Source organism: Halichoerus grypus, chromosome 6 (assembly GCF_964656455.1).
Source record: "Halichoerus grypus chromosome 6, mHalGry1.hap1.1, whole genome shotgun sequence".
Lineage (NCBI taxonomy): Eukaryota > Metazoa > Chordata > Mammalia > Carnivora > Phocidae > Halichoerus > Halichoerus grypus.
Genome location: NC_135717.1, coordinates 83,214,726 through 83,236,154, shown reverse-complemented (window position 1 = coordinate 83,236,154; position 21,429 = coordinate 83,214,726). Strand labels below are relative to the sequence as shown.

At 44.2% G+C, this 21,429-nt stretch overlaps 1 protein-coding gene and 1 long non-coding RNA gene across 3 annotated transcripts in view; both read left to right on the top strand.

Moving 5' to 3' along the window:
• Nucleotides 1-1,330: 1,330 nt before the first annotated feature.
• Nucleotides 1,331-21,429, top strand: part of LPCAT3 (lysophosphatidylcholine acyltransferase 3) — a 38,909-nt gene continuing 18,810 nt past the window's right edge. The window contains exon 1 of one of the 2 annotated variants that reach the window (XM_078075549.1): nucleotides 1,331-1,571. In XM_078075549.1, coding sequence (XP_077931675.1) covers nucleotides 1,421-1,571 — 151 coding nt within the window. In that variant the 5' untranslated portion in view covers nucleotides 1,331-1,420. The remainder of the gene's footprint in view (nucleotides 1,572-21,429) is intronic. The other variant, XM_036069343.2, reaches the window with a different exon arrangement.
• LOC118521039 (uncharacterized) lies at nucleotides 5,512-13,654 on the top strand. Its single transcript, XR_004909939.2, has 2 exons — nucleotides 5,512-12,003; nucleotides 12,815-13,654. It is a non-coding gene; the product is annotated as an uncharacterized LOC118521039 (long non-coding RNA).

The following is a 21,429-nucleotide window of genomic DNA, read 5'->3' as shown; positions in this document are numbered from 1 at the left end:
ATCAGACATTTTAAGGATCTTAAATAACATCTAGCGAAACACTTCAATTTCGCAAAATCTAATAAAGTTAAAAGTGTGCATAACCTACAACCCATAATTCCCTTCCTGATGACAAACACTAGAGAAGTCTTTTCTCAATGAGGATCATGAACTACTGGTAGGTATTGATATCAAGTTAGTGGATCCCGATGAGCAACTTTTTAATGAATTAAAATAGAGTAAAAAGTATCAGAGAACACACACATAGTATGGCAACATGTACTGTGGGTATGTCTGTATGAGTATTATATGTATTTGTTGTCTAGTGTATGAATATGTGTGTATACTGGATAGCAATGTGTTTCTTATAGGAGATCTCAGTTAATTAAAAAAAAAAGGTTTGGAGTCACAGTCCTAGAGAAACTCTCACTCTTGCTTAAAGAAGAATGCTCACTGCAGCAATGTTATCATAAAACAATACAAAAATAAGTAGGAAATGATCCAAGTATTCGTCAACATGACCATGAAAAATTAAACGTAGTATAATCATACAATGGAATATTACATCACTGTAAAATGAATGGATGTGAGCTACATGTAAAAACATGAGTATATCTCAATAAAGATAGTAAGCATAAAAACAACCTGCAGAATGATCCATTCACTGTAATACCATTAGTATAAAGTCTAAAGCATGCAAATTTACTGTATATTCCCCCGCCTCTCGGGGGAAGGTGAGGGTTTAATATAGGAAATTACGTGAAAAGAGATGCATGAACTAAAAGGAGCAAACTTCTGGGCCGCTGGGCTCTCCCGAGACCCTTGCGGAGTGAAGGCGGCGTGCCTAACGGTTTGAGAACGGCCTGGAGGTGCCGTTAGGAGGCGCTCGCGAAGCTGCTCCAGGAATTCCCGCCCTCTCCGTTACTTGCCCCAGTAACCCCGGCGCGCCGGCGACCGAGAGTAACCTCGCGGTCGGGTGACGCCCCCACCCCCCCGCCCCGACTCTCGCCTGCTCCCGCCTCAGCCAATGGGAAGGCAGCGCACGAGCCGGCCGGACACTCGCCCTCACCGACTCCTCCCCCAAGCAGTTAGAACCGAGTTGTACAATCACCTCGCCGCCGGCTTTAGACTTTGCCAATCGCAACTCCAGTTCCCAATTCCAAGCCCCGCCCCCGGCCTGCCCCGCGTTCATTCTCGGCGGGAGTCACCTTTGCTTTACAAACGTTCAGACCCGCCCTCTGCCTACCTTGCTGCACTAGGCCCCGCCCCCTGCTCGGACCGACCAATAGCCGGGGGAGCCTGGAGCCACTGGGCGGGCCCGCAGCCAATGCGCACGCCGTGGGCGGGCTCCGGGCCGGAATTGGGGGTGAAGCTACAGCCTTGTGCCCACAATTCGGGGCGCGCGGAGCTGGGGGGTCCCTGGGGGACGCCCGGAGCAAAGATGGCGTCCGCAGCTGAGGGGGACGTGGGAACGGTGGCGGAGCTGGCGAGGGTGCTGCGGTGGGGGCTCGGGGAGCTGAGCCTTAACAAGTTGGCGACGTCCCTGGGCGCGTCGGAACAGGCGCTGCGGCTCATCATCTCCATCTTTATGGGTAAGGACCCTCCTGCCTCGCTCCGCCCCCTCGCGGAGTCCCCGGGGAATGGGGCCGTGACCCCCCCCTCACTTTCCGGAGCACCCAGGAAGGCTTTGTGGGGTGCGGATGTGAATCTTAAATCACGCCAACCAGCTATCGAGAGGAAGACAAGTCTTTCCTCGAGTCTGGAGGCGCCGTGCCCTCTGAACCTCTTTACCTTTCTCTTTGACCCCTGCTGTACCCTTCTGGTCCCTCATTTGGCGCCACCACTGTCTCATCATGCCATGATCTGCCCTGTGTCCCCACGACCTATCCTTATTTGTCTCTCTCTTGAGTTCTACTCTCTGTCCGTGTGTACTGCTGTCTGTTATTAATATCAACTCTCACACATGCGCGCTTCTTGTCGGTAGGCATAAGCCCCCTAACTTAGATATTAGCTTTGTGGGCCCCTAAGCCCGGTATTCTATACTTCCATATTCGGAGTCTTTTTCTGCATTGCCAGCTTATATTACACTTTCTTCTCTTTTCTGTCTTGTTTCTGATATTTTCTTCTTATAGCATATTGCTTTTTTCCCCCCTCTTAACCGTACTGACCTGTCATTTACCCTGGGATACCATTTTAATAATGGGCTTGGGAAACAAGACTGACAACCCCCTTTAAAAACTATGCTACTCCAAGAGTTAATTACCCATATGGTTCAAAGGATGTGATGTGTCTGACTTTATGTCAAAACAGGCTGTATTATAACTGCTTTATAGGCTTTTTTCCTGCATCCTTCCTCCATGGTTTTTTAACACACGGAAGCAGCATGGCACAATGAGAAAAAAAAAAAAGTGTGGACTTGGAAGGCCAGCAAGTCAGACCCAGCCCTGCTGCTGCTTGCAAATTGTGGGACAAGTCACCTAACCCCTCTGGGCCTCAGTTTGCTTATCTATCAAATGAGGACATAATGCCTACCTAATAGGATAGCTTGTAAAGTTCTGTAGGAATTCAAAGGTCAAGATTTGATGCATAAATATTTGAGTAGTTGGAAGGTTTTATGAAGGTTATGGGAGTTTAGGAGAGTAGGAATGGGGAAGAATTAAGCAAACAGGACTGGTACAAGAGCAGATTAGAGATCAGAGTCATAAGAAATTTGGCATAAAAGTTGGGCAGATGTGGAATGCCTCAAATGCCAGAAAGAAGTTTGGAATGTATCCAGTAGTCAGTAGAGACGTTGACATATAATATCACCGAAGGGTGTTCGCTCATATAATATCACCGAAAGGTGTTAACTAGATCTAGATAATGTGAGAGGCATTAATTTATATTTAAATAATCCTAGCAGCTAATATAATTGTTACTTGCCTTTTACATATAAAACCAAGCTGATCTTCCTTTCTTCCAACTAAAGGTCACCTTTCGCTCCCTTGTAGAATTGTAAAATTTTTGAGGTGAAGGGCACCTCAGTATCTCTCAGATCTAACCCAGATTTATCAAAACCCCCAATCTAGGGTTCTTCACACCACAGCAGCTTTGAACGTCTACTCCTTGAGCCTTGTTTCTCACCCAGTTATTTGTTGGGGTTGTAATTGGCAATTAAGAGTGTTTACATTCATTCGTTTGGAAGCTCACTGTTGATTTCTCAACTATAAATTGAGAACGTAACACAAGTAGCAACAAATTATTAGGGGCAACCTGTTAAATGGAGCTAGGGCTGGAATTAGGACTTGGAATTTGTCCTTTTTGTGCTGACATAATCGAATACTGCCTGTGCACTCCTGGTGGGCTACTGCTCTGCTATCATGGGGCATACAACTGACTGGGAAATTGTTTTCTCCATATCCTTCCCCTCTACTCTCCTCCCATTACCATCAGTCATCAAGTGATAAACACTTGGTGTAATACATCTACCGCACTCCTGAACCCCCTTGCCATTCTACCATTTCCCAGATCCCCGCCTTCCTATCTCCCATGTGTTGTTGCCTTCAGTAACTCAGTATTTCTCGTGTTTGGATCGGCTTGGGGCTTCACGTTGCCTCATATCAAGCATAGCTCTTCCTCGTGGATACATAGGATTGTGTTTTCTAGGTATGGATTAAATATATACATGCAAACATAAACTGATAAGCTTGACACGTGCATGGAAGAAAGAGTGCACTCTGGTTGTAAATGTTCTCCTTACAAAGGTATTACCATTTCTGTGTATTGTAACCTAGAGACCAGTAGCCTTTCAGCAACGGAGTTCCTGGTTCCAGAACCCGCGCTGTCTTGGGGAGTTGGGATACTGGAGGAAATCCTTTTTACATGTACCAAGAAGGCCTGTAGTCCAAAATGATTCTGACCCAGTTTCTACTAATTCACGATTAATCTGGGTTAAAGGCACTTTAATGCAGACACCCCAAGGGAAGAGTTAGGTGTATCAGACATTCACGTTTTAAAGTGTGAATACCTTTTTTTTTTTAAGAGAGTTTTTGGTTTTGTTTTTTAGAGAGGGAGAGTGATTGGGGTGGAGAGTGGGGCAGGGGCAGAGGGAGAAAGAATCTTAAGCAGGCTCCATGCTCCGCGCAGAGCAGGGCTTGATTTCACAACCCTGAGATGCTGATCTGAGCTAAAAATCAAGAGTCAGACGCTTAATGGACTGAGCCACCCAGGCACCCCTAAAGTGTGAATAACTTTAAAAAATTTTTTATTGTTATGTTAATCACCATATATTACATCATTAGTTTTTGATGTAGTGTTCCATGATTCATTGTTTGTGCATAACACCCAGTGCTCCATGCAGAACATGCCCTCCTTAATACCCATCACCAGGCTAACCCATCCTCCCACCCAAGTGTGAATAACTTTTAATTAGATCGTCTCATTGCCATTTTCTTAACATATTACTTTTCCTACTTGGGTTCTGTGTACTCATCTTGGGGTAGGCAGTAGATCATTAATGTGGTACCTTTCAAACTTTTGTGACTGGGACCCATGGTGAGAAATATGTTTTAATCATGACCCAGTACATACATATATGTATATATGTATTTGAAACAAAAGTTTCAGGGAACATTACTTATCCTTATATAAGCTGTGTGTGTAGCTGGTTTCTATTTTGTTTTTTAGTATTGCTTATGACCCACTAAATTAGTTTCATGACCTATTGGGTTACAAGTAGTTTGAAAAACCCTGAGTTAGAGGCTGTAATTTTTAAATATTCAGTACTTCAGGGGAAGGATAAGCTTATGAGGACTGCTGCATTGGATTATTTTGAACAGCCAGAAAACTCCATTGAAGGGATATGTGTATGTTTGTCTTTTGTAAGATCACCGGGAATTTGGTAGAGGGTGAATTGTGCTATGGTGCTGGCAAATACTACCGGAAAATAACCTCCCTTTCAACACCTGGGGTCTCATCACTCCTTAGGATACTTAATGATGTAGTTTTGGAATGTTGGTGAGGACCGGGGCCAACGGCCAAGAAAGAATTCTTGAGACATCTTTGTGCAAAAAGGTGATTTTATGAAAGCACGGGGACAGGACCCATGGGCAGAAAGAGCTGCTGCACCCGGGTTGTAAGGAGTGGCCTGTAAGGAGTGGCCGATTATATACTGGGGAATTGGGGGAGGTAAGGAAAATGGGAGGTGTCCAAAAGGACTTTGATATGCTAAAGAAGACCCTCAGGATACTGGAGGCCTTGCTATTATCAAGCTAAGGTTGTTTTTACCTCTAGCAAAGCATTAACATTAAGATAGTTGGAGGGGGGAGCTTGAGGGGTGTCAGTTTTGTCCTCAGCTAGCCTTCTGCTCCCTCATCAATAACACGAATTGTTCCTAAATTCAAGAAAATGTACCTACTGGGGGGTGGGAGGGATAGGGTGGCTGGGTGATGGACACTGGGGAGGATATGTGCTATGGTGAGCGCTGTGAATTGTGTAAGACTGATGAATCACAGACCTGTACCTCTGAAACAAATAATACCTTATATGTTAAAAAAAAAAAAAAAAAAGATAGTAGGAAGGGAAAAATGAAGGGGGGGAAATCGGAGGAGGAGACGAACCATGAGAGACTAAGGACTCTGAGAAACAAACTGAGGGTTTTGGAGGGGAGGGGAGTTGGGGGATGAGTGGGCCCGATGATGGGTATTAAGGAGGGCACGTACTGAATGGAGCACTGGGTGTTATATGCAAACAATGAATCATGGAACACTACATCAAAAACTAATGATGTAATGTATGGTGACTAACATAACATAACAAAACAAAACAAAACAAAAAAAAGCATCTACTGTGAGTTAAACCCTACGCTTGACCCTGCAAGGACAAGGGCACTGGTGCAGTGTGAGTAATCGAGCCAGGCACTCCAAAGTATTGCCTACGGTTAGGGTGTAGGGAATGGGCAGGAGATAAGTACTCTAATAATCACAATAAAAGGCAGAAATCTAAGTGCTCTAAGAGAATTACAAAGTTTTATGAGATTGAAAGATTGGACCTTTAATGAACTTTGAAAGCTGAATTAAGGTTCCAGCCGACTGAGATGGTAAGACCGAAGGGAATAGTGTGAGCAAAGGCATTGAAGTAGGAGTGTGTGGTGACATGGTCAGGAAACAGGAAGTAGTCCACTTGGACTAAAACAGGACTTAAATAGAGAAGAGGTAGAAATCACACTGGAGGGGCGCCTGGGTGGCCCTGTCAGTTGAGCATCCAACTCTTGATTTTGGCTTGGGTAGTGATCTCGGGGTTCCGGGATGGAGCCCCAACTTGGCTCTGTGCTGGGCATGGAGCCTGCTTGGGATTCTCCCTCCCTCTCCCTTGGCCTCTCCCCCTCCTCAAAAAAAAAAAAAAAAAAAGACTGGAAAGGTAGGTCATAGAGCCTGGGAAGCCAAGGCAAAGGGTTCATACTTAATTGTAGGTGATAGGAAACCATCAGAGGTATTTGAAAGGGAAATAATGTGACCAGAGCTATATTAGGAAGATAACACAGCATGGGGTAATTTGAAGTAGACAGAGACAAGAAGTAGAGAAACCAATGAGAAAGAATAATGGTCCAGATAGTATATTGACTTGGAGGCAAGGTGGTTGCACCAAGAGGGGAAAATAGGGATCTCGTGTGAGGTATTTTAGGAACACAGAATCTTTTGAAAGGTAGCTTCTCTATACACTTGCATCTACACAGCTGCTCATGCCAGAAGTCTTAAGAATCAGCCTTGCCACCTCCCTTTCAGTCTCTCCCCACATCCCAGTCCCCAAGTCCTATCAATACCACGGCCAAATTGTGTCTCCAGGACATCCCCTTTTCTCCATCACCACAGCTGCTGGCCATTTGTCACCAGAACCACACGAGTAGCCTCCCAACTGGTCTCTAATTCTGTTCTTGCCCCTCCCAAAGCAAAGTGGTCCGATCCTGTGCCTCTCCTGCTCAGAACCCTTCAAAGGCTTCCGTACATGGTTAGTAAGCCCCTGCCTGCTCTTCCAGCCTCATCTCAAGCAAGTTCACAACTTTTTAGCCACACGGCCTTCTTTCAGTTCCTCAGAGAAAGGCGTTAAGCGCTTTCCTACCTCAGAGCCTTTGTACGTGCTAATGCAGCTGCCTAGAATGTTCTTCATTCATTATTCACCTGACAGACTCCTTTCATCTTTCGGGTCTCAGTTCAGATTGTCACTTCCTCTGATCTGAGAGATTTTTCCTGACTCTCATTTTATATGATGTCCCTGGTTGCACTTTCTCATACCAACTAAAATTTTCTCCCACTTGTATATTCCAATTGGTAATTCCGTATTTGTGGATGAGAGCAGAAACCATGTCAGTTTTGCCCACCACGTTATTCCCAGAGTTGAACACTGTACCTGGCTTCTGGAAAAGGCCCAAGAAGTATTTGTTGACTAAGTGAGCATGTGAATGAATGACTTGGCAACTGATTAAATGGAGGATAAAGAAGCAGTTTAAAAAAAACAAAAACAAAAACAGCTCGGTCCTTCTGCCTGGGTAACTGGAAAGATAATGATATCTCACAAATGCAGAGAAGTCAAGAAGAGCGTCAGATACTGTGTCGTGCCAGGTAATGGTCTTGTTTTGGATTTGCTCTAGATTCCCAGGGCACTGCCAGGTGTCTTAAGAATTGTGAAAACCCAAGCTTGAGGTCAGGAGAGAAGTTGGACTACAGATACGGGTTTAGGAGTCAGTGTTGGTATCATAATTGAATCAGGGAGGGCATGAAATGCCATGGAAAAGCTTATACAGAGAGAAGAGGACCCAATTCTTGTTGACGGAGTGTGTTAACATTTGCCACACCTGGTCGATAGTAACAATTGCTGACATTTATGAAAGATTTGGTGTGCATCAGACATTGTCTGAAGTGGTCAACAATATCCCACCTACACCTGCCAAGTTACCCATGAGATAATTAAAGTACATTAAACAAGGGTGTTATCCTCACCCTTGTGCAGATAGGAAACTGGGGTCTTCAAAGGTTAAGTAACTTGTCTAAGGTCAAAGCTGTTTCTACCCAACTCTAAAGTCCCTGCTCTTTATCACAATGGGATTGCGAAGAGAGTGTGGGGGTGGAAAAGATAAATGCCCTTGGTGTCCTCTTCTCTTCACTTATGTGGGTAAACCAAGATGAAGTCAGCATATTAAATACCTCTCAGCGTCCAAAGCTGGAGCTGGCCAAATGGACTAGATGGCCACCTGCTTAGTAGGAGTGTTCTCCTCTAGTGTTGGCGGTGACTGTGGCTTGGACGTTAGACTGATCAGAAATTGCACTTGGTTGGTGCCTGGGTAGCTCAGTCGGGTAAGCAGCTGATTCTTTATTTCATCTCAGGGTTGTGAAATTGAGCCCCATGTTGGGCTCCCCATTCACCAGGGAGTCTGCTTCAGGATTCTCTCTCTCTCCTTCTGCCCCTCTCTCTCTCTCTCTCTCTCTCTCAAATAAATCTTAAAAAAAAAATTGCACTTGTGGGGGTAAGGATTCATTTCTCAGAGGTTTAGGTTAGCATCACTAAGGTTAACAACTTTTAAAATCAAAGTAGGTCCTGCAGTTCAGTTCCCTTTGGACCAAAGTCAGGTCTGGCCCTTCAGAACTAAATTTGTTATTCAGTGCAAAAAGCTTTCTTCAGGTAGCACTGAAATTACGATATAAAGAGACCAAAGGCAGGCTAGATGGAAATTAAACGGCATTAACTAAACAAATGCAACTTCTGACCATGATACAAAACAGGGTCCAGAAAGTCTACTACTAGAAAATAAGGGGTTGTCTTAGATAACTTTCAGGCCTTCTTCCAGTTCTAGAAGTCTAAGTAGATTCTACATTTTGAGACTTTCTTCTAATTCATAGCCACAGATTTAACATAATCTAAATCTTTCTGTTTGAAGATTTTTTTTTTTTAAGAGAGGGAGGAGAGTGGGGCAGAGGGAGAGAGAATCCCGAGCAGGCTCCACGCCCAGTGCGGCATCTGAAATCAAGAGTCCGACGCTTAACCAACTGAGCCACCCAGGCACCCCTGGCGATTTCTTTTAAATGAATTTTTTCATCTCCTTTTTTATCTGCACTCCGATATCTTACTTTGCACAAAACTTCATGTTTTGGTTTGGTTTTTTTGTTTGTTTGTTTTTTAAAGATTTTTTTATTCATTCATTTGAGAGAGAGAGAGACAGGGAGAGAGAGAGAACATGAGCGGGGGGAGGGGCAGAGGGAGAGAGAGAAGCTGACTCCCTGCTGAGCAGAGAGCCCGGATGTGGGGCTGGATCCCAGGACCCCGGGATCATGACCTGAGCTGAAGGCAGGTGCATAACCAACTGAGCCACGCAGGGGCCCCAAAACTTCATGTTTTGAATGCCAATATAACTTTTAATGTTATAGAAGCATTTATTTATAGGCATGTGGAAATTTGGGCCCATTAAATTATATGCACAAGCTAATGCAGCACAACTAATTACATACCCACTGACATTAAATCTGTATGGGCAGCCATCAGAACTCACTGGACGTGTTTGGTGCAGCAGCCTTTCAAAAACGGGATTGGTCTTCAAAAAGGAAATGGTATTTCAGATGGACCTTAAAGGTTATAGAAGATTTTAGTAAGGTAGAGATAAGAGAGGAATCTTTCCAGCTACAAAGAGTAATGAACATATATGTGGAGATCAGGAAAAGTGAGAAGAAGCTGAGGAACAGCAAGTGGTCCAGTTTGATTAGAACAATAGAGGATCCATAAAGGAGTAATAGAGAAAGACCTGTCAGACCTTTCAGGTAGGTGGGGGTGAAATGGCGGAGTAAGATTAATAGGATGTGCATTGTCTTCAGATACCTGCTGGTCCAGGTACAAATTGTGTTTGGATTAAATATGTACTAGTTGCATCACCATTGACTAATTATTAAACTTCAACCATCCATTTCCTCGTGTTCCCAAAGGGCAGTTTTGCTAAAGGATTGAGGTTAAGCGTTAAGCAGTTTATCTAATAGTTATTTAAATTGGATTTAATTCATAACAAGCAGCAATATTTGGAAACAGTGCAAAATTTACACGAATTTTTTAAAATAATGTAGTCGTCAAAGAAATGTCTTACTTCTAGAGAACCACTCTGACATACCCGTGGTTTGGATGTGTTTGTTCTCCTCTGCTCTGGAAAAGTTGGGGGAGCAAACTGGGAAGCTCAATAGGAGCCTGTGAGGACTGAATGAGATAAAATGTGTAAACATTTGACCAATCCTACCCAAAGTAATTTTGTCTTGTTTTTTAAGATTTTTATTTATTTGACAGAGAGAGAGAGCGCGCACAAGCAGAGGGAGAGGGAGAAGCAGGCTCCACACCAAGTGTGGAGCCCCACGAGGGACTTGATCCCAGGATTCCGGGATCGTGACCTGAGCCAAAGGCAGATGTTTAACGGACTGAGCCACCCAGGGGCCCCCTAAAGGAGTTTTAAATAATTGTTGCCTTCCTTCCCTCAAGAAATATTCCTCTCCTCCCTTTCCACCTGTGGTCTTGGGACCAGCAGCATGGGCACCTCCTAGCATGTCCTGGCTTGCGTCCTAGGAACTTGTTAGAAATGCCATTTGCTAACATCACTTGTTGTTCTTCAAATATTATTATTCTTACTCTTACTACTAATATTATTATAACAATGATATCATTGTCATCTCTGCTGTCTAACTCATATCCTTACCTGCACCGTCTGTTTCACACTTTTGATGAGAAGGTTAAATATGGAGGAATTTTTTCCATAAGGTGGTTGGACTCCTGGTTCCATTTTTCCGTGTCTGTCTTGTGTCAGCCACCTGGAGCACTCCAGCCTTCTCTTCATCGATTGACTCATTTCTGAATACAGTTAATAAACTGTGACTTGTAGCTTTAACAAAAATAAGGTGTCCTAGTTGCAGCTGCCAGGGAAAGCTGTTCTAAGCAAACTGCCCTTCTCAAGCATAGAGTTTTTAAGGTGGGGGGTGGTGTGTGTGTGTTGACATTTTTTCAGCAATTGCTGAAGTCCAGGGCCAGGAGATTTAGGACCCGCCTGGAGTTCTCGTGGTGAAGCAGCTGTGGTTCCCTAGAGACCTTCAAAGCCTGTCCATGATTCATGCAGCCCAAAAGATGTTGTATGCATCTTTATTTCTCCCTGTTTTCAAAATGAGAAAGGGAGGTAGCAAGTAAGACACTAAAAATAAGGATAAGTAATTTCTGGATAAGAATTGCCTTTGGGCTTAAAATGGACTGGTTTTTAAATCCAAGTTCCTCTCTATTCAAGCACTGGCTTTGAAGAAAAAGTGAGATTCATTAAATTCTGGACACCTTGAATGAAATATTCTATCTACGCACCATATGTACCAAAGTTGTTAGTGATAGAAGGCTTCTGGTAGAAATGCCATTGCTTTCTAACTATAAGGACACTGGTCAGAAAGCAGGTAGAAGATCAGGCCAAAAATGATCAGACCCACGTTCTGTTCTTGGCTCACATGAAGTCATCAAGTTGACTATTTAAATGCCCCACTCTAAGCATAGGCTAAGTTTAAATCAAAAATAAAAAGCTTTTGTCAATTAAAGATGCCTTTCAGTACCAAGTATTCATGTTGCTATGGCATTTTTATAAGAAAAGCCTACGGGGTCATTCCGCTACATAAAATTATAGGGGCGCCTGGGTGGCTCAGTCGTTAAGCGTCTGCCTTCGGCTCAGGTCATGATTCCAGGGTCCTGGGATCGAGCCCTGCATTGGGCTCCCTGCTCAGCAGGAAGCCTGCTTCTCCCTCTCCCACTCCCCCTGCTTGTGTTCCCTCTCTCACTGTCTCTCTGTCAAATAAATAAAATCTTTAAAAAAATAAAAATAAAATTATAAATGGTGAGATAGTAATTTTGCAGGCAGTTCACTATAAAAGAAAAATAACGGATTCATGTGCACATGTCGTGTGCAGATCTGAAGAGGATATGAGGTCCCAGGAGGTTAAAGTTCTGATCACTGGATTTGTGTATGCTGTAATGAGAAGTGACATCCACGTAGACATGGTAAATGCCTTCTAGCTCATGAAGTTTCCAATTTCTGCTATGATAGCAATTCTAAACTCAGAGGGACTTGGACACCACTCTGGATCACTGTCCATAAATACAAAACTTCTGTTTGTAAGCCAACAGGCAGGCCAGCTAGAGTGGTGCCCCGTAAGTCTCCTATGGCATATACCTCTGTCAGAAGGGGGAAAGATTGATTATAGTTCGAGTACAAATATACTGGGGCCCTGACAAAAAACGTTGAACCGTAAGTGCTTCTAGAAATCCTCATTCTCTAGCCAAAGGATAATCTGACTCCACTTTTTAAATCTTCATCAGTTCTTCTGAAAGAGTAGTAAACAGGGGCGCCTGGCTGGCTCGCTCAGTAGAATATCCAGTTCTTGATCTCAGGGTTGTGAGTTCAAACCCCGTGTTGGGTGTAGAGATTATTTTTAAATAATAATTTTTTAAAAATGAAAGAGTAGTAAACAAAAGCAAAACTAGGAACTAGATGGCATGCATTTATATTATTTATACTAAGAACCTAACATAATTATGGGGACCCAGGTCATCATATCACCAAAAGCTCCCAGTTTTTTCAAGTTTTAACCCTCTTGTTCGATAAAGTATTTTTTATTCTAAAATATATAATTTTTAGGGGCACCTGGGTGGCTTAGTGGGTTAAGCGTCTGACTCTTGATCTCAGCTCAGGTCTTGATCTCAGGGTTTTAAGTTCAGGCCCCGCACTGGGGTCCATGCTGGGTGTGGAGCCTACTTAAAAAAAATAAAAAATAAAATATACAATTTTAAAATGTTTTTAAATTCTTCCCAGATATTCAAGTGATACTGAGATGCTGATATAGAAAGAAGTAGATCATTTCCAACTTTTGTACATCAAAGGATACTACCAAGAAAATGAAAGGATAACCCACCGAATAAAAAAATATTTGTAAACCATGTATCTGATGAGGATCTAGTATCCAGAATATATCAAGAACTCTTATAACTCAATAATAAAAAGTAAAATAACTCAATTAAAAAAGGGGCAAAGGATATGAATAGACATTTGTCTAAGCAAGACATACAGATGGCCAATAAGCACATAGAAAAATGCTTAACTCATTAGTCATTAAGGAAATGCAAATTAAAATCACAGTGACATACCACTTCACACCCGCTGGTATGGCTATAATTAAAAAAAAAAATGGAATAAGCAAGTGTTGGTGAGGCTGTGGAGAAGTTGGAACCCTCGTGCATTGCTCATGGGAATGGAAAACACTGCAACCGCCGTGGAAACAGTTGAGCAGTTTCTCAAAGTTAAACAGTATGACCTAGCAATGCCACCCCTAGTTATATACTCAGGAGAATTGAAAGCATACGTTCACACAAAAACTTGTACACAAATGTTCATAGCATTATTAAAAAGGCCAAAAAGTGGAAACAACTGCTCTGTCCTCCAACGGATGAATGAATAAACAAAATGTTATATTCATACAGTGGAATATTCCACAGCCAAAGGGATGAGGTGCTGCCACCTGCTATGGCGTGGATGAACCTTGAAAATATTACACTAATGTTTTTTGTTATGTTAATATTATGCTAAGAAATGGGCACATTTGGTATGATTCCATTTATATGAAACGCCCAGAATAAACAAATTCTTTTTTTTTTTTTAAGATTTTATTTATTTGGGGCGCCTAGGTGGCTCAGTTGGTTAAGCGACTGCCTTCGGCTCAGGTCGTGATCCTGGAGTCCCCGGTTCGAGTCCCACATCGGGCTCCCTGCTCAGTGGGAGTCTGCTTCTCCCTCTGACCCTCCCCCTCTCATGCTCTCTCTCTCTCTCAAATAAATAAATAAAATCTTTTAAAAAAAAAAGATTTTATTTATTTGTCAGAGAGATTAAGAGACAGAGAGAGCACAAGCAGGGGGAGCGGCAGGCAGAGGGAGAAGCAGACTCCCCACTGAGCAGGGAGCCCGAAGCAGGACTCGATCCCAGGACCCTGGGATCATGACCTGAGCCGAAGGCAGACGCTTAATGACTGAGCCACCCAGGCGCCCCCAGAATATGCAAATTCTTAAAGACAGAAGGTAGATTGGTGGTTGCCAGGGGATGAGAGGAGGGTTGAATTGGGAGGGACTGCTAGGAGGGGTGGGGTTTCTTGTCCGGGTAATGGAAATGTTCTGGCATTAGGCGCTGGAGATGCTTGCACAACATTGTGAATAGACCAAAATTCACTGAATTCTACTCTTAAAAAAAGACTAAAGAGACACTGTGTATGATCTCAGGTAGAGAGCGAACCCAACAATTACACCTATTCAGATTCATGAGGACAATTACAGGGTGTAATGCTGTTACCTTTCCTCCTGTTAGAATCTCGGTCTAAGAAAGCATTTATTGTTTCATTTGCTGAAATGCCTGCTGAGAAAAGTCTCACCTACCTTGTTTGTATTTACAAAGATTAGATTTGGCAACTCTAAACACAAGAGAGAAATTCTCATGACAAGTATTTGGGAGCATTGGAGAAAGAGCAGCTAATTAGCGCTTGGCAGTGGGACAGGGCAACTCTTGGGCAGCCCTAGGCCAGATCAGGTCACAACAGGAGCAAAGGGCCATTTCTCCACTGAAGACCAGTGCCATAAATTAAAAGGGGGGAAAAACCCAGGTTACTACACACTAGATAGACATTTTTGAGAGAGAACCTATATCATGTAAAATCCAGAAAGCATTAAAAATGGATGATAAGGGGCGCCCGGGTGGCTCAGTCATTAAGCGTCTGCCTTCGGCCCAGGTCATGATTTCAGGGTCCTGGGATCGAGCCCCACATTGGGCTCCCGGCTCTGCAGGGAGTCTGCTTCTCCCTCTCCCTCTGCCCCTCCCCCCAATCGTGCTCTTTCACTCTCTCCCTCGCTCTCTCCATCTCAAATAACTAAAATCTTTTTTAAAAAATGGGGGATAAGATACTTCAGGTCTGTACAGGGGAAGGAAGAGGAGAAAACAGTAACAGGACAGGAAAGGAAGAGAAGGGGCAGACCCATCAGAGAGCAGGAAAGGGGGGTGCGCTGTGGAGGCCCTGGCCAGCGCACTGCTTCTCACTGTGCCTGTAAAGGGCCTGTTTTCCCAGGTGCTAAACATCTACGCTGGACGATTTCTACAATCCTCTCCTCTCCTGGACTTAAATAGATGCCCCTGCTATCTGAAATACACTGCTTTAGCATATGAACTGCAGGGCACTTCATGCCCCCCTCCCACCGCAGGGTCAGCCCCTCCCCGCCCTTCCCCGCCACTCCCAACTCTGGCTGCATTCCCTTGCCTCCTGTAGTCTCTTGTACACCACCTTTCAGCCACGGTATGTCGGACTGTTAATGAATGAGGAGGAGGGGTTGTAGCACTCCCTTACTCCACACGCTCACCTAGGGGTGACAGTGTATCTCCAGGTCCACACTGACAGGCTCAGTGCCCCTTCTCTTCAAAATTGGCTTCCCACATACCACCCTTGCATCCCACGTCCCAGCTGGCTCTCCCTGCCTACCAGTCACAGTCCTGTCAGAGCCTTCTCAGCCTCACCCCTCCTCAGGCCTGTGTAGCCACTGACAGCCAGGGTCCCACTGCTGCCAGACGCCTCACCCCCAGCCTAAACCCCCACCGGAACTTATTGGGGAATATGCCTGTCACTTGGAAGACCTTGGATGAAGCCCTGTACCCACGGGATTCTGGGAGTAGAGGAATTTTCTGACCTATGCCTGGTTTTGTTGTGGCGGTTGGTTTTTGTTTTTGTTTTTGTTTTTTAATCCAAGATCCAAATCTTGGATTTGGGACCTGAAGCTTATATAATCTTGGGGACCTTTTTTCAGAAAAAGGATACAAAAATGGCTTATAAGTTTCATAAATACATATGACCATGGGAACAGGTTGTTAGCTCCCACCTCTACCACTGCCCCACCCCCCGCCTCCAGGGCCTTAAAAGGGGCCTCTGCAAAGGAAGGGCCTTGAAACTGAAGCTTTATTAGCTTCATGGCCAATGGGCTGCTTCCTGGGAGTATGAGGTGCAATTCACAGACCTTTAGTTTTGAAACTTGCTATAGGTTTAATTTACTTTTTTTTTTAAGAATTTATTTATTTATTTGACAGAGAGAATAGCAAAAGAGGGCACACAAGCAGGGGGAGTGGGAGAGGGAGAAGCAGGCCTCCCGCCGAGCAGGGAGGCCGATGTGGGGCTCGATCCCAGGACCCCGAGATCATGACCTGAGCCGAAGGCAGAGGCTTAACGACTGAGCCACCCAGGCACCCCTCATATGTAAATATTTTTAAAATAGCCTCAAGGACGTCCATGTATGACACTTTTACAGATATTTTCGCTTTTAATCTGTGGAACAGCCTGCAGATATGGCTGGCACTTTCCCTATTTCACAGATGAAGACATTGAGATACAAAGGATCTATTCGCCCCAGCTGCAGAGCTGAATTTCTGAACTAAATGACTCTTGATTCCTGAGTCCAGGGATATTCTAGTTGGTCAGATAATCAGGCAGGAAGTTGCCACCATGTGGTTTAGTAATTTACAAAGAATTAAAATGTGATAAAAATGCACTGAATATGGGCGACGGGGGGTCATTTTATCTTTGCTCGTTAAGGCATTTTGGTGTCTTAAAGCAGCTCAAAGTCAGCCTTGAACAGCTGTTGTCCCTGTTCCACTAAAAGGGAGAAATGCCAGTCAACAGCCTCTTTGAGCTTTAACATTCCTTCAGTCTATAAGTATTTGTAGAATAAGCTTCCTAAGTTTTAGGAAAAAACAGTTCTCTAAAGTAACAAAACAACTACATGACCATTCGAACAAACTAGGAGTATAGAAAAATACTATAACCAGGTGTTCAGACATGTGGATCGTGTGCTTGATGTCCCTGCTGCCATCTAGTCAGACTTGAAATGCTCAGGAGACCTCGCCATGATGGATGGCTAACTCCGGGACTGAGAAGCTAGCGAGAACCTTGGCGTGGCTAACTCCCTGTGGCATGACACAAAACAGCATTGGTGACATCAAAGTCAGTTTTGTGTCGTATCCTAACTTTGCAGCTTCTGTAGCAGGTTTTACCAGTTAGCCAACATGTGTGTCCATGAGCCAGCAGCACTAAGCTTAAGATGGCCTGGCTTATTACTAAGAGCACTTGGCTTAAATGGAGCAATTAAAGAATTACTTTTGGTAGGACTTGGGGGCAGCTCGGGTTTAGGTGGTTTGGTTGGGTTAATTGACTAAAAAACTAATATTTCTTAACCTTCATAGCAAACCCTTTTTCTTTCTTTCTCACAACTAAGAGCCATCCACTAGTTTACCTTTGAAATGTCCCCTCTATTCTTTTATCCCCAGGACATTTTGATCACTTGTCCCAGTTTTCTTGAATCCTGTATCAGAGTTGTCAAAATGTTTGAGATACTCAGCAGGAGGAAACTTTCAGAAAGAACTGCTGTATTCTTACTGCATTGCATGAGGACAGGGACAGGGAGTCCCCAAGAATTAGATTAACAAGGCCAGTACAGGAGAGCATCTACATTTAACATTAAAATGTAGTTTTGCGGGCAACTGGGTGGTTCAGTCGGTTGAGCGTCCAGCTCTTGATTTCGGCTCGGGTCGTGATCTCGGGGTCCTGGAATTGAGCCCCACATTGGGCTCCCTGCTCAGTGGGGAATCTACTTGTCTTCCTCTCCCTCTGCCCTTCCCCCTGCTCGCTCTCTGTCTGTCTCTCTCTCAAATAAATAAATAAATCATTGGGAAGAAAATGTAGTTTTTAATTGTTTTTAGATAGGAAGATAAGCAAACATAAACATGAGTGTGCATGTGTCTGCAAACAGATGCTTGAATATAGATTGTAGCTTTAAAAGCACGCAGCTAGTTATTAGTGATTCACTTGCAGGTCACTGCCAAGTGCCAAGGCATGTGGCAAAAATATCAGAATGGAAATCAAGTGATGTGGATTCTAATTTGAGCTGTTCTCTGTTAACCTTGAGCATGCCGGCCATCCCCTTTGGGCCTCCGTTTCTTATCTAATGAGGTTTTGGAGTCAGTGATTTCTAAGATTTCTTCAGATTCTAAGAATCCGTATATCCCGTGAATAACCATTCAGCATATGACAGCCCCAGCTATACAGGATTGTCTGTCAGAGGGTGGAAGGTGTGTTGGCAACTTGCCCTTACTGTCAACAAGCTTACTCTGGTGAAGAGAAACAAAGGATCAGTTCTGAACAAATTCCAAAGGTGAGAGCTTCATCCTCACCTAAATGTCCACAATCTACAAGCACTCTACAGAGTGCTGCAGAGTGATCAGTAACTCAGCATACGTGCCTAATCAGTTACCAATCAATTAAATAGACAGTGTCAAGCAGTGTCCTTCCTATTTCTATGTCTTCCTTTTCTCTGCATAGTTGTTTAGCACAAGGAATTTCCACTTTGGTGGAAAAAGAATTGAGTGGCAGATCTTCAAAGTAGAAGTAATTATGATAAAATTATTGCGTGAAAGTATTTGATAAAAATTAATTACTACAAACAAAAATAAAAAATAAATTTCAAATAAGCCAGGTTCAAAAGCAGTCCTATTTTATATTCTGGTCTGTGATTCTTAAAGAGATTCTTAAATCTCTTCAAATTTAACTGAAATCTGATAGATCCTTTCAGTATTGCCCAAAGCAAAATACCCATTATCTATGGTAACCTTCCATAGTCTAAAAAAATTACAACATCCAGGTAGGATAAGGATGAAACTGAGGTTTTTTCCAGCCATCTCTAACTGGAAATTCCAAAGAGTTGCCATAATCTTGTCAGTAAACAGTCCCCAAGAGCAGTGCTGAAGGCTGAGAAAGAAACAGGTAGACAAGAAATAGAGATGATGAGTTAAACCGTGATTCCTAGGAGATTGACGACAAAAAGGACTAAGTGGAATTGACCAGTAGCTAGAAGCAGCAGCAAAGGGACAGAGGCAGGGTGGGGAGGGGCGGCTAGAAGGGGAAAACGGAGAGCCTGAGCTATTTGAAGGTAGAGGAGATCATGTGCTAGCAGTTTAAGTCGTGCACCTAGAGGTAAAACCGGAGTTGAGCATCCAGCTGCATCAATTACTGGCTGCTCAGCACAGACCGGTTAGCAACTGCTTTGATGTGTTTGCTTGTTCAGACACTGAAGACAATAATATTATTTCTTCGAATAGTTATGAGGATTAAGGGGGATAATGTGTGTAAAGTGCTTAACTCATGACGCATAGTAAGAATTCAGTAAAGGTTCATTGGTATTAACTGGTGTCAGTGACAATAATAAAGGAAGAAGGAGAGAATAAGAAAGCTAGGGAGAAAGACCGGGAAGGAAGTTCCCTGTAAAGACTGGGATGGGTAGAATTCCGAGGACCCAAGGGGAGGAGGAGATGTTTAGAGAGGAGGGAGGGGCGCCTGGGTGGCTCAGCCGTCTGCCTTTGGCTTGGGTCATGATCCCAGGGTCCTAGGTTCGAGCCCCGTATCGGGCTCCCTGCTCGGCAGGGAGCCAGCTTCTCCCTCTCCCTCTGCTGCTCCCCCTGCTTGTGTTCCCCCTCTCGCTGTGTCTCTCTCTATCAAATAAATAAATAAAATCTTAAAAAAAAGGGGGGGTAGGGAGGGACATCTTCCTCTGAATCTGGAGAAAAGTATATAAAAGCCTGGATTTCAAGCGGAGCTTCTTAAGTTTTCTCACGACAGTTCCTGCAGACCATGGTGGAAAACGCAATAAATGTGTGCTCTTGGGCTCGGGGGCCCTTAGCAGACAGTGGCTGTTCACAGAAACACCGTTGAAGTCCCATGGTGTGTCTTTCAGATACAGGGCAACTGCACATTCTGTTGTGTATGATTTACTTGTTTTCATATAATGAAGTTACTTACCAGTTAAATTGATTGGAATCGTTTCTGCAAAACTTCTCGTAAAGCAGATGTGCCACACTTGTCTCACAGCCTCCATCAGCCCCAGTCGGAGCAGCTCGTACTCAGACAGTGATAGGCATGAACTGACAGCCATATTTCCAATCAGAAGTCAGAGCTCTCTGCCGTGTCCTATAGAATTGCCAATTTCTGGAGAAAGAAATGTGTTTCGCAGCCAGGGGGAATTGCCCACTGCTGTTTTCAGTAACCTTTCCGAAGAGGGAGGCTTGCCTCTGGGTGATTGATGCCCTGGGAATGGGCTGTGTTTCCCCTCCAGCGCCCCTCCACACACGCCCCACATTGTGCTTCCCCTACACTGCCATTCTTCCCAAGAATGGCCCCCATCACCCCCTTCAGTGAGGAGATTAAGGTTCTTTTCGTGAACTTCGGCCTCCGCCTTCCATGTTTCTATGCCAGTCTCCTTGCCTGGCCCTCCAGCCTCAGGGGAAGAGCCAGGGTTCTTTCCTCCTTTCTAAGGTAAATCCTTCCTCCTCTGGCATACCCAGTCTCCTTCCACTCTACTGCTTTCTTCCATAAAACACATGTGGACAGAATGTCTCTGTTTGAGAAACGGTTGACTTCACTCAGCGGCCATGCTCTCTCACTGACCGTTGTTTACTGCCAAACTTCTTGTACGGGTAGTCTTCATATCCAGACTGCATTTCCTCTTTATCCACTCACTGCCTTCTTAGCTGTCCACTTTCTCCTGGCCTCCACATCCATCGTGCTGCGGCCATTGCAGAGTTCCTAATAACGTCACTGTGAGTTCAGTGACCTTGTCCTCTTCCCCACCCTCCTGGGGCTCTGTAAGGTCTGATGTGATTAAATTCCTTTCCTACTGAAATACTCTTCTTCCTTTCTTACACATCCACTTCCCTGATTTACCTCCTTGTTTTCCTGTTTTATCTCAGTTTCTTTTGCTCGCACTCCCGTGAATTACAGGCATTTTCCAAGACTCAGCCCTGGGCCCGCCCGCCCTTTTGCGGCCTATCCCTGGGAGAGCTTATCTTTTTTCCTGGATCCTTACCAGCAGCGGCACCACCAGAGCCAGCTCGCCACTCCAGTCTTTGTGTCTGTCAGTGGCACCACCTTCTTCTTAACCTCCGAGAAGGGAAACCTCAAAGTCAGGAGTCTTCGTGTTGGGGTACACGTACTCTAGGGGTACACAGAGACTTTCCAGGGGATACATGGGCATGGATAAGGAATCAGTTTCCAGATTTGCAGCTTCCATATGTACTCTTGTCTACAACGGATATGCTCGAGACTGCTCCAAAGGTTCTCCTTTCCCAACTCCCTAAAAGTCACCCTTTAGCCCTTAGATAAGGGGGAAAAAGTCATGGTGGGTTGCCCCAGAGTATAAAAATTTCACAGGATGCCACAAAAGTAAAGCAAAGAGGAGCAGCCCCCTTTTTTTTAATTTTTTTTTTTTTTAAGATTTTTATTTACTTGAGAGAGAGAACAAGCAGGCGGAGCAGTGGAGGGAGAGGGAGAAGCATACTCCCCCCTGAGCAGGGAGCCCGATGTG